Raw genomic sequence first — 13,701 nt, forward strand, 5'->3', positions numbered from 1 at the left:
AAAGTGTCCAGTCATATAGTTTTAGATGCGTAAAAAATCATTGCTATTAATTTTTTAAATCATGCAGTCACTATTTTGTATCTATACTGCTGCATCATAGAAAATTGTTTACCGGCTTTCATTGGTCTACCGTTTTCACTTTACCTTCATTGTATTCAATGTGGTTTCCGATGTAGGGTATACATGATGATGATAAAATTTAAAAATCTCGAAGTTAGTTACACATGAAACAAATATTGTCAGGCAATGTGATGGGGCAATTTAAAAACTTTAAAACATATTCTGCGAAATTAGTTCAACCAATGGAGAGGAAAATAAAAACTGTTCTTGTAGATATGAGTGGAACAATTCATATTGAAAATGAGGTGGTACCAGGATCTTTGGAAGCACTGAAAAGGCAAGCTGCATTTATGGTAATGGGACTGTTTCTGTTGAAGTCGTTTGGGGGCAGTTCACTCGGGCTACTTGGCAATAAATTTACCTGGTTGATTTTACATATCAGATAAGCTACATGTAGCCCACGATAGTGTGCAGAAATGACACCACTGTTTAGTGTTTTGTAATTAACACATTGATGGAGCTACCATTAGGGAACCATAAGTAAGTTCGTAACCTGAGGGAAATTTTACTTTGCGAGATCTCCACCATTTTTGATGAGGAACTTCTTGGATTGTGACCAAAAGAATTCCAGACAAATGCGCAACTTCATTAGAGCTGGCAGTGCAAGCCAGTGCTTCACACTGAATCGCTATTAAGTTTTGAATTATATAAAAGAGTTTAAGATCATCAAATATATCAGATAAAAAAAGGTTACATGTAAGAGTAGGCCAACTTTGCCACCGTAGGACTTCTTCATAACTTGGGGCATCTTGATTTTCATCGGGGTGTCCCCTTGCAGCAGTTTAGTACAGGTATGGACTGAGGGGGGGGGGGGGGGGGGGGGGGGTGGGGGTGGGGTGGTGTCTGACCTTCTCATCCTCCTGCCACTTCCTACCCTTTTTTTCTGTTGCTCTCCTCCCTTTCCTCTTTCTCCCCCTCATCCTTTTCTCTTTTACTCTATCCCCTCAGTAATAGTAACTTGCCTGTGCATACATAAATACATCTGAACTAATTTATATACACCTAAATTCCAGTCAAGACTAATGCTTAAAAGATGAAGTACTTAGTGAAATAGAGGATCCAATGTTTGTTGATATTTTGGATGAAGGGTTATAAGTCATGCACATTAAATTGTCACTCGTAAGAGTATTTTAATGTAATCAGGATGCTCTTTGTTTAATATGTAAAGTATGTGATAATTATATAACTTGCAAGATAAACATTTTATAAATGAGCATATAGATTATTTGTTCCAAGGATGCTACTGAGTATAAATTTTGTGTTTTAGATATTTATTATAAAGAAGTTTTTCGTGATTTTAATTTCTATGGATTTGGTATGGAATATTTGCAAGTATTTAAATATTATTTCATATATCTCTTGCTGTTGAAGGAATGCCACAAAATTTTTACAAAAATAACAGTCTAATGGTACATATTATTGACTTGTAGGAATGCTGGAAATTTTCTTCCACTTTATTTTGATTAAATTCGTATTGTACCAAATTGTCATACTATAAGAGGAATGACTTTTTGTTTTTAATCAAGAGCTTGTTTCACTTCACAACTACCCATAAACCTGTTTTACTTGACAATCTTTTTTTTGACAGATTAAGGAAAACAGATTTGAACATCAAGTTCGTAACAAATACCACAAAAGAGTCACAAAGGCTGCTTTTGGAGAGGTTGAGGAAAATTGGCTTTGATATCCAACCTTCAGAAATTTTCACATCATTAACAGCTGCAGTAAAATTGATCAAGAAAAATTCCCTACGACCTTTCCTTATAGTAGATGACAGAGCTTTAGATGATTTTGAAGGTAAATAAACTACTACTAAGATAATGACAAAAGTGGTGCTGCTATAACTTAAACAAAATCTTGTTCTTGTGCCTCTAGATATATTTACATAAATGAGTGATTTTGTCCGAAGTGCACTGTACATTACAATTTCACAGGAATTGAAACCAAGGATGAAAATGCCGTAGTGATAGGACTTGCTCCAGAAATGTTTCAGTATAAAACTCTGAATCAGGCATTTAGGTTTGTTGCTGATTCTACAAATAGTTGAAAATTTAAACAATGTTAACAATTTGACTGTAGATTTATATTTCTATCACAAGTGCTTTATTGCAAAATATAGATGTTTGTTAAAAATTTTGTTCAAGGTTATTGGCAGATGGGGCTCCACTCATAGCCATTCATAAAGCACGATATTACAAGACATCCACTGGATTGTCTCTAGGACCAGGTAAGATATTTTTTTTTATATATATATATATAATTTTTTAAGCATACATACAGTATATATATATATACATACATACAGTATATATATATATATATATATATTGACGATCAGATGGAGTTCAATCACATAACATTTATTTCTCTACAGGCTGTTTCGTGAGGGGATGGTTTCCCCTCACTCGTCGGGAGAAAAATGACATCTAACGAAAAACATCCGCGTGGCTGAGAATATGTTACACAGAAACATACTGGATAGTTGCTAAGCATGATTACACACAGGATTGAGTAAATAGAAATTTATGGGAATGACGGCAAGTGCTGACAAGTTCTGAACGCTTATTCAATGAAGATTTTTCGGGATGACATATTATAAAGAATTTCTCTAGAATACAGAGGTTGCACTTTTTTGAAATGGAGAGCGTTATTCTACTTGAACCCGGAACTGAAGAATTCTACTGACAAGAAAGAAACATTTGGCTTCAAATCACGCAAATCTCCCCCGCAAATCAAAGAGCTGAAAACATTTGAGGAGAAGTTGACCAACCTTATAAAGAACGTCGAATTTGAAAACAAGACAAACGAGTTCCAGCGTAAATTGAATGAAGACAAGCGCAGGATCAAAGAGAACCCCAAACTAATTATTAAAGCCGACAAAACATCTAATTACTACGAGCTCACGAATGAAGAATACTCAACCCTCCGTGACAAAAACGTACATAAAACGTACAAGAAATCTACCGGTGGGAAAATAAACGAGATCAACTCTGAAGGGAAGCACATAGCTGAGCAGCTAGGTATCAGCGACAGAACCGAACGTATAGCCGAAAGAGAATGCTTTATAACACTGAAAGATCACAAAGAGAACTTTGAAAACGACCCGAAATGCCGTCTCATCAACCCGACGAAGTCCGAACTCGGAAAAATCAGTAAATCAAATCTACAACGTATTATACAAACAGTAGCGGCAGCCACTAGACACAAATTATGGCGAAAAACTTTATCCGTAGTGGAATGGTTCGACAGTATACCTGACAAGAGTTCATCTTCATTCATCTGTTTTGATATCGTGGACTTTTATCCCAGCATATCTGAGCAATTACTCCACAATGCTCTCAGTTACGCATCGAAGTTCCATCATATTTCCGATGCGGATAGTCACATCATTATGCACACAAAGAAGTCGTTATTACTATGTCAAAACGAACCGTGGGTCAAGAAAGAAGCCAAAGAAAATCTATTCGATATTACCATGGGCTCATACGATGGCGCTGAGTGTTGTGAATTAGTCGGCATCTACCTGCTGTCAGTGATCAAAGCCGAGTTCGGTAGTCTATTAAACGTAGGACTATACAGAGACGACGGACTAGGCGTTACGAAATGCAGCGCACGAGTCACAGAGAAGATAAAACAACGTCTGTGCAAGATATTTGAGGATCATGGTCTCCGTATCACTATAGATGCCAACAAGAAGGTGGTCAACTATTTGGACGTAACGTTGAACTTACATACAAGTAAACATTCCCCGTATTTGAAACCCGGCAACATTCCGCGTTACGTACACTCCGGCAGTAACCACCCGCCTTCCATACTTAAAGCTATACCATCAGGCATCAATCACCGATTGTCATCAATTTCATCGGACAAAGAGGAATTCGTCAAAGCCGCCAGCATATACCAAAAAGCACTTGATGAAAGCGGCTATAAATACAAGCTAACATACGACGAATCAGCCAAAACTAAACAGAACAGCAGAAGAAATCGTTCCCGTAACATCACATGGTTTAACCCCCCATATGATAGTAACGTAAAAACAAACTTGGGTAAACAGTTTCTCAAAATTATAGATGAGTGTTTCCCGATAGGCCATGTTCTACGCCCGATTATCAACAGAAACACTATTAAAATATCATACAGTTGTATGCCATCCATGCAAAATGTAATTGACTCGCATAACGCTTCAATTAAACAAGTGCGCCAGACCGGAGATACATGTAACAGGTGTAATTGCCGAAACAAAGACCAATGCCCGCTCAACGGTGAATGTCGCGCCCACGGAATTGTGTATTTAGCTAGAGTCAGAGCCGATAATGGACAAGAAGAGAGCTACGTGGGACTAGCAGACACCGAGTTCAAATTAAGATACGCCAACCACACTCATTCATTCCGTAATTCCACGAAAAAGAATACCACCGAGCTCAGCAAATTCATATGGACATTAAAAGACAAAAATATTGACTACAAAATCAAGTGGGAAATTTTAGGAAAAACATCATCATACTCAAACATTTCAAAAAAGTGCAACCTCTGTATTCTAGAGAAATTCTTTATAATATGTCATCCCGAAAAATCTTCATTGAATAAGCGTTCAGAACTTGTCAGCACTTGCCGTCATTCCCATAAATTTCTATTTACTCAATCCTGTGTGTAATCATGCTTAGCAACTATCCAGTATGTTTCTGTGTAACATATTCTCAGCCACGCGGATGTTTTTCGTTAGATGTCATTTTTCTCCCGACGAGTGAGGGGAAACCATCCCCTCACGAAACAGCCTGTAGAGAAATAAATGTTATGTGATTGAACTCCATCTGATCGTCAATTTATGTAGCTCCGTGAGGCCACGTCGAGCACTCTAGAAGATTATATCGGAGATTTATCCCAATATATATATATATATATATATATATATATATATATATATATATATATGTACATACATACAGTATATAATATATATATATATATATATATATATATATATATATATATATACACATATACATACAGGACCTGGTAAGATATGTACATGTAATTTTAATTCACTTGTAAAATGCAATATGATTAGTTTACTTGACATTTGTATAGTGTATAAATTGCATTGATATTGGGTTGCTCCATCTTGGGAATGACATTGCAATGTGTTTAGCTTGTCCCCATTTTCTTGCTATGTCATAAAAATTCAATTGTTTTAAAAAAAATTATTAATCAAATTGCAATGAATGCATTCTAAAGAGAATGAAGTTAATTTGCTCTAATTTTCAATGATGTAAAGCAAGTTGGGTCAGCTGGTGTACACCTTTTAATAAAATACTTCATGGTTCATAGTGTAAATTGTTCCAACCTACTTCATATCATATAAAACACTTCACGGTTCATAGTGTAAACTGTTCCAACCTACTTCATATTTGTACAAAATGATTAGAAATTACTTTCATTCCGTAAGTATTTAAAACATGTACATGTATTATTAAAAATGATATACAGTGCTCCCTCGATATATTGCCAACTTTTGTTCATGATGAATTTGGGCAATAAAGTGGGGGTGGCAATATAACGAATTCACTATTACAGACAATTCACTGATCAGTCAAAAGAAATTTGATACCATAAAGTTATGTGGACTCCATCCTGTATAAACACTTAGATTATCTTGAGCAATTCAGCAATTATTAGTAATTAACCCAAATACCTTGTCCAAACCATTGCACTTCAATGCACCTCTATCAAAGTACAGGTGTGATTAATACTGATGGGTGTTAGGTAATTGGCATTATTATCAAGGGTAAACCCTATAACATTTGACCATTTGTTTGTGAAAATCAGTGGCATATGGCATAATGCGGGGTTGGCATTATAACAGGGGTACATGTTAACATGGGAGGAAATCTGTTTATCAAGATTTTTAGGCAATAAGCGGGGGTGGCATTATAACAGGGGGCAATATATCGAGGGAGCACTGTATATCATTTATAATGATAAAATAATTTGTTGCAATATGGCAACTATTATATTGGGACATGTCTGTGAACGATGGTCAGTAATGGTTTTCAATTTTACAGTATCGCACTGAATGGTATGTTTTGGTTTGTATGTGCCTGTTTATTAATTAAATGTACTATGCTCCACCCCCCACCCCCCCCCCCCCCCCCCCCCCCCAACACCACAATGAAATTCGTTTGCCTCAGGGTCAGGGGTTCTGGTGCTAGGATGGGGTTCTGGACTACAATTTTAACTCGCTATTTTTCAAATGTACTCGCATTTTGCGAGTATTTCTCGCTAATTTCGAGCCCTGTACAAGGTATACCATAAATATAAAATTTTTGTGAACTCATTTGAATTTATTTAATATGTATACTGATGTAATTAAATTCATCGAATTTTTATTCTGAAGAATCTTTGGAAATTGCCAAAATTATACACCCTCCAAATAAACTGGCTGTATTAAAGGTATACAGTAAGTGAGTGCATAATACATCACGATAATAGGGAATCATCTATCAAAATTGTGTAGATAAAGAGATGATAAAAGAGTAAAAGGGGGGACAATTTTCAACCATTTGACATACCTTGTAAGGATAGAAGTATATTATGAGGACAAAAATTCTGCCCCTACAGTTATGTCTTCACAAACATGACCCATGGAATGTGAAAAGTTTAGATACAAGGTATTAGATTATTTGGGACAAGTGGTGTGGGGACATATCTTTTCAAAAAAACGTTTACTTTTCACAATTCAAAAGAGAGAATTGGATAAACTTTTACAGGTGTCCCTATAACTACCTAAGACAGTACATTTTTTTGCCTTTACAATAACATGCATGTATTTTCTAAAGACATTGCATGTCCTCATGAAACATGTTTTGTCAGATGGAGAGAAAGAGAGAAAGAAAGATAAATTCTGGATCATTTTATTTTCATCAGGTCCATTTGTAACAGGATTAGAGTATGCAGCAGATTGTAAAGCTGAAGTTGTTGGAAAACCTGAGAAATCTTTTTTCCTGTCAGCTATAGAAGAGTTTAATTGTCAGCCAGATGAATGCATCATGATTGGAGATGTAAGCTCTCTATACACACAGTTTAGACTTATTAATCTGGCACAAAAGATCAGACAAAATTGTCCAGACAAGAAAATCTGTTGGAGGAATAAATTAGTTCCCAAGAAATATCGAGAAGCTGATTGAAGCATCCAAAATTTTTAAATGTGGATTTATGAACCCTGATTGTTCAGTCTGAACAAGTAGATTGATAATGGTCGAACTTTAACAAGAGGCCCATGGGCCACACCGCTCACCTGAGCAGCAGTTCCTAGCTATAAACAAACTTGAGCAAAACTATCATTGCACAAGCAGCTTGGTTCAGAAAAAACTTTTCAAAGGAAACAACTAAAAATTCACTAAACTTGACTAGAAATTCATCAATTTTCATATGCCCTTGTAGATGGGTATGACCTAGCTTCCTTGTTAACAAATTTCAAATTGACAATGGTTGAACTTTAATTAATGTGCAGGGTGAACTATGATCAAGTTAAAACATTTATTCCAAATTCTTGAAAAAAAGACACATTATCTCAATATACACATATAGTTGGGGGTAAAATGGCTAAAATATTGCCAAAATAGTGATAATAATGCTTAGATGAAAATAGAAATATCGTTTAGCAATAGTAATCTAATAGTCAGACTATTTTTAGAATAATTTATAACAATTAACATCTCTTTCTCCTAAATTACATTATGGAGTTACCCAATATACTGTTATGTGTTGTGTATATGACAATTTTATTGTTACATAATCAAACAGTGATTTTTTGAGGCCTATTTTGGGTCCGAATTTCAGCCCTTTCTCCTCCTAAAAATTGCCAATTATTTCCCAATTTAGCATGCATTTTCCCCAATAATAGAATTATGAAAGGAAAACGTATTTGAAAAAAAATAAACATTTGATGTGAATTATATACATAAGACTTAACAATGAGTTATGGGAATGATGATTTGGATAGAATAGTTGAAAATTTTAGAAGCTAGGTTAAAGAGAATTAGATGTGTAAAATAACGATAATATAATGTTTGATATGATTTTAAAACTTATTTACAATAAAATTGATTTTTCCCAATTTGACTGAAATGTCGACAATTTTTCCCCAATTCGAAAGCCATAGGACTCTTGTTAAAAATGTAGAAAAATCACTGTTATTAAAAGACAGTTAGGGAGTCATGCTATCATCGATTTCATTTGCCAAGTCATTTGAAAAGTTTGGAATTAAAGATATTTGTTCATCAAGAGTCTACCCTGTCTCATTACACTGCATTTCTGAGGAATTAGAATGACATTGTCTAAAATAATTAAAGGGTACATATAGTCATTTGGGGGGCAGGGGGTAATAGTTCTGGCAAATAGATTTGTGCATTTGAATTAAGTTATATTGGATGCTTTAAATGTGGACAAAGATCATGTGTCACAAAGTTTGGTGTGGTATAATTACATGCTTCTTAGAATTTGAGGAATATTAATTTTTTATTTAGATAATTACATGTATTTGAAAGTGTATGAATTTTGAATGCTAAAACCTGTCTGTCCATTCTCAGAACAAAATTGTATTTTTTTTTTTATATGCAGTTCATCCTTTTCTTGCCTGTAACTTTCCATTCTTAGAACAAAGGCTTTGTTTTATACCATTTTCACCCCTTTCTTACAGGTATCTGTTCATTCTGTAAAGCTGTCCATCAAGTTAAAAAATATTGGATATTGTTTGCTTAAGAATGGACAAATTCCTACTTACTGGACAGTTTTCTCTGAGCCTTGGCTAAACTAGATTAAGTTTTTAATAGGACTTTGAAAGGTGACTGCCCAGTATTCCGGGGCCGGTATTCCGACGGTCTGATAGTCCGACGGGCCGATATATCAACAAGTAAGATAACTTAATGAGTTTGTATAATTTAATCATTAAATCATATAATAAAATGAATATTGCTGGGGGTTTTTCAGTCAATACGATGATTTAGTCATCTTCAAAGTACAGTATTCACCTCGTCCTTTGGGCTTGGTGAATATTGTACTACTCAGGCGACTTAATCACTGTATTGACCTCAAAAACAGCAATATTTGTATAATGTTACATTTTTGATCAATTTGTTAGTCACTGGTATCTGCTACTTATATTGCAAAAAATTGCATAATAAGGGAAAATTGGTTATAATTCTCATTTTTACTAAGAAATCAGAAAAATGGAAAGTTGTTTTAAAACAGCATTCCTCCTATGTTTCAAACATCAGCTTATACCACAGGCATGTGTTTGAGTAACAGGCATTCTGATAAGTTGGGTCTGGTAATAGTGGGGAGAATGATGTCCTACAGCAGAAAACCGAAAAAGGGGGTTAGTAAAAGTCTTACAAACATACAAATATTTACAGTATTAGCTGACATTATCTTAATATTTATGCTATAAACATTATAAATTTACTAGGAGTGGAATGAACATGTTGTTTCTTGGCTGCATTTCCTAAAAATATCTTCGATATAAACTAGTGTTAACATTTTCTTCATTACGGATGCCATTTAATGGCATGGCACTGTAATTTACAATCTCTGTCGGTTACTTAGTGATATTTTGAGTTTTATTCCAAATTATTTTAGAGGTGATATTTACCAGCATAATATACTTCATTTGTAATATCTTTTTTTAATTGGAGCATATTTCATAACAACTTCTTCTACAATTAAGTCACTTCTTACAAGGTCTTGACTCACCTGGATAACGACACCGGGGCTCTGTTTTTCCTTTGTTTGCTATGTTTGCTTTTTAGGCTTTTTATGCCCCCCTTCAAAGAATTTATTTGCACCTGTCGGTCGGTCGGTAGACCACATGTTGTCTGCTCAATATCTTGAGAACCATTCACTTTATCGTAATGATATTTCATATGTGGGTTGGTTATGAAAAGAAGAGGACCCCTATTGTTTTTCAGGTCAAAGGGTTAAAGGTCAAGGGTCAATCTACTCTGGACATAGGAATATACTGTCAAAGGTCAAACTGGACATAGGAATATATTGACCACTCAATGTCTGGAGAATCCTTTGCTTGACAGACATCAAACTTGGTATACTGGTATATCTTTAGAAGATGACCCCATTTGATTTTGAGGTCACATGGTCAAAGGTCAAACTGGACATAGAAATATACTGTCTGTTCAATATCTTGAGAACCCTTTGCTTGACAGACATCGAACTTGGTACACTGGTACATCTTCAGGAGTTGATGACCCCTATTGATTTTTAGGTCACATGGTCAATCCACTCTTGACATAGGAAGATATTGTCTGCTCAGTATTTTGAATTGATGATACTACTCTCAATTAAATGTTGTGTGTGCGTGTATAACCCTTTTCAATTTTGCACCATGGGGGGCATATGTGTTTTACAAACATCTCTTGTTTTTTTTAAAATTTTACTTTCTGTATGCGACAGCTCATTGTAACAATCATTTTGTTTTGATTGATTATACAGATTAAAACTTACAACACGTGTAGCAGTCTTTCATCATTGACCAAAATATCATTTGCCTCATTATCTTGATAATAATTTCATAGACTACTAAATTCATATTCATACACAAAGACCTAGTCAATTAGATCTCAAAATGATGTAAGAATTTTATCATGCCAGGGAGTAAGACACGGAGAGACTTAAACATAACATTGAATGGCAATAATTGTTTTAAAAAAAAGTTATGTGTTTTGGCCAGATTTCAAAGCAATCCGGTTTAAAGCTTGATGATGTTTGTCCGTCCGTGTAAAAAATTGGTTGAATTTCTCTGCAATGGTAAGGATCATTTACTACATATTTTGCCTGTACTTCATCAGTTAGCATTTTTAATTTCCATAAATACCGTGTTTCTCTGATTTAGTTCATGCTTGAATGATTTTTGATTGTCTGATTTATAATCAGGCCGTGTCGATTTTGGCGGTTTCTGGTATTTTCCATAAAATAATGCCTGACATGAATATATTTTAACTCTATTAATTCAAATTTCTGTTGATGGTCAACACGTCGGACTATCGGACCGTCGGACTATCAAATCATCGGACCATCAGAATACCGACCCGTCGGACTATCAGAATACTGGGCTTGAACCACTTTGAAATAAGACCCTCTTATAGATAGAAATGACCTCGCATGTGATAGCAGTGTAAAGCATTTGTAGATAATTCTATTTATAGGATGTTAGAGATGATGTAGCTGGAGCCCAGGACTGTGGAATGCTGGGAATCCTTGTCAAGACAGGTAGGAATGTATAGTTCTCATAAGGAACAGGATTGATGTGCTAATCATGGCCCCTAAAATTACATAAAAGTACAAAGTCGGCAAATTGTGCAGATAATATTTCAAAGTAGTGAATGCATTTTGTATGCATGACATGTGTATTCAGATGGAATATCTGTCCCATTTGTTAAAAAAACACAAGAAAAAGTTCAGTTTCAACTGGAATATTTGTTTCAGAGGAATTACCACTTACAGTACCTAAAGCTGAAAACAAATGTTTGTTTTTAATTTCCAGGGTGAAAGAAATTTCTAATCAGATTAAGTTCCAGGGTTGGGTAATATTTTCAAAATTCTGGTACAGTGTATTACTATTCCAGAATTGTGAACCTGAAATTGTATAAGATCTTTTAAGTAATTGTGTCTTTACCCTAAAGTAAGAACACTAGATGGAACAGCAAATACAGGTGGTCACATGTTATTTTCATTGTCACAAAGTCTAAAGTTTGCCTTATATATGATAATTCACCTAAAAGTATTTTAAGCATTGCCCTTTATATTTGATCAATATTTTGTGCTTAAAATCAAGGAAAACTGACACTTGTGTTGCTGCAGTGATGAACAGTGCAAGAGACGTGGTCGACCTGGAGCATGATTTGGTATTGTGCCAAGCACTCCAAACTGATTTACATATCACCAACTACAATACAACAGAGCTGATAAGGAAAAAAAAAATCTCTCATTTAAATATATTGTACTGTTCAACTATATAAATACTTTTTTGATACTTCCAAAAAGCCCAGCTTGCTATATTTTTGAATTAATAAGAGACCCATGGGCCACATTGCACACCTTGCCCCTGCTGTTGTGATTTTTAAAAGATTTGTTTCGATCTTTATTCCCATGAAAAATTTTGACCCCATATTGTGATCCCAACCTAGCCCCAAAGGGTCACGACATAACATTGATACAAAGTACTTGAAGATGCTTGCATATTAATATGACTCATCATTTTAAAGATTTTTCCTATTTATTTGTATGTAAAACTTTGATCCCCTATTGTGGCCCCATCTTACTCCTGGGGGCCATGGTTTAAACAAATTTGAATCTACATTATATCAGGTAGCTTTCATGTTAATTAAAAATTTCTGTCCCAATGGTTCCCAAGAAGATTTTAATTAAATTTTTGATAATCTCCCTATTGAAGGGGGTATAGTCCTTCATTTGAACAAACTTCTATCTCCTTTACTCAAGGATTATTTGTACCAAGATTGATCAAAATTGGCCCTGTGGTTCTGGAGAAGATGAAATTGTGAAAAGATGACAACAATGATGATAATATCGACAACTGACGCCAGACGAATTTCTATTACAAAAGGTTACTGGAGTCTTTATATTCATAGGTTACCTGAGTTACTCAAGTGACCTATTGGTCTGCATCCATTGTGTGACATCAGTTAAACATTGAACATTTTTAACTTCTTGCTAACTACCCTTCCAATTCTTTTCAAATTTGGTATGAAGCATCTTTGCTACAAACGGGGTATAAATTGACAAATTTTCAAAAAATCTTCTCTACAACTTCACACTTGTGAGAAAAACTAAATGTATAATCATGTAGAACAGGAAAGCTTCGACTAAAATTGTACATTTCATTATCCCTGGGGTACAGGACTTGGCATGTAGTGTTTAAGTGCAAAACATTTTTAAAAATAATATCTTCTATAATGCTATTGATACTAAATTGAAACTAAATGAATATTTAGAAGGAGGAGGTAGCCCTTTACCAAAATTGTAAATTTCATGATCCCAGGAGAATGGATTCTGGGATATAATGTACCAAAATTGTGAATTTTGCCCCAGGGTTTAAACTCTAGGGTGGGACTGAAATAGTCTTATAATGTTAACATAACATATATTATGTAGTCTTTCATCAATATGCAGAACAGGAAAATTATTGTAGATTTCACAGCCCTTGGGGTAGTGATACTTTTAACTCAAGTGACTGATAAGGCCTGTGGGCCTCTTCTTAATATTTCCTCGATATTTTAGTCCAAATATAGTAGTAACAATGCCTACTTCTTAACCTAACTATGATTAAAATATTGAAAATAAAATAGGAATTACTAGAATTGCCAGTAATTTGAATAAGTCAGAGTATTAAAATATCATATATTAATAATTCATTTTCTCTTCAGGGAAATACAGGACGAAGGATGAAGAAAAAATCGATCCCAAGCCATATATGACTGTCAACAACTTTTCACATGCTGTTGATAGAATTGTCACAAATTTACTACACCAATAAAGTTGTACAATAGACAG

At 34.7% G+C, this 13,701-nt stretch overlaps 1 protein-coding gene across 2 annotated transcripts; it reads left to right on the plus strand.

The window, feature by feature from the left end:
* The first annotated feature begins 147 nt into the window (after positions 1 to 147).
* Positions 148 to 13,700, plus strand: LOC125678714 (haloacid dehalogenase-like hydrolase domain-containing protein 2). Of its 2 annotated transcripts, XR_007371585.2 has the most exons (8): positions 148 to 397; positions 1,709 to 1,917; positions 2,055 to 2,139; positions 2,265 to 2,347; positions 7,045 to 7,178; positions 11,337 to 11,400; positions 12,631 to 12,754; positions 13,575 to 13,700. XR_007371585.2 is itself a non-coding variant. In XM_048917363.2 (7 exons), exons 1-7 carry the CDS (start codon positions 225 to 227, stop codon positions 13,682 to 13,684), a joined length of 858 nt encoding a protein of 285 aa, XP_048773320.2. In that variant the 5' UTR covers positions 148 to 224; the 3' UTR covers positions 13,685 to 13,700. The 2 variants fall into 2 exon arrangements, 1 of the variants encoding a protein (XP_048773320.2); XM_048917363.2 differs by lacking the exon at positions 12,631 to 12,754.
* The last annotated feature ends 1 nt before the right edge of the window (position 13,701 follows it).

Source organism: Ostrea edulis, chromosome 2 (assembly GCF_947568905.1).
Source record: "Ostrea edulis chromosome 2, xbOstEdul1.1, whole genome shotgun sequence".
Taxonomy (NCBI): Eukaryota; Metazoa; Mollusca; class Bivalvia; order Ostreida; family Ostreidae; genus Ostrea; species Ostrea edulis.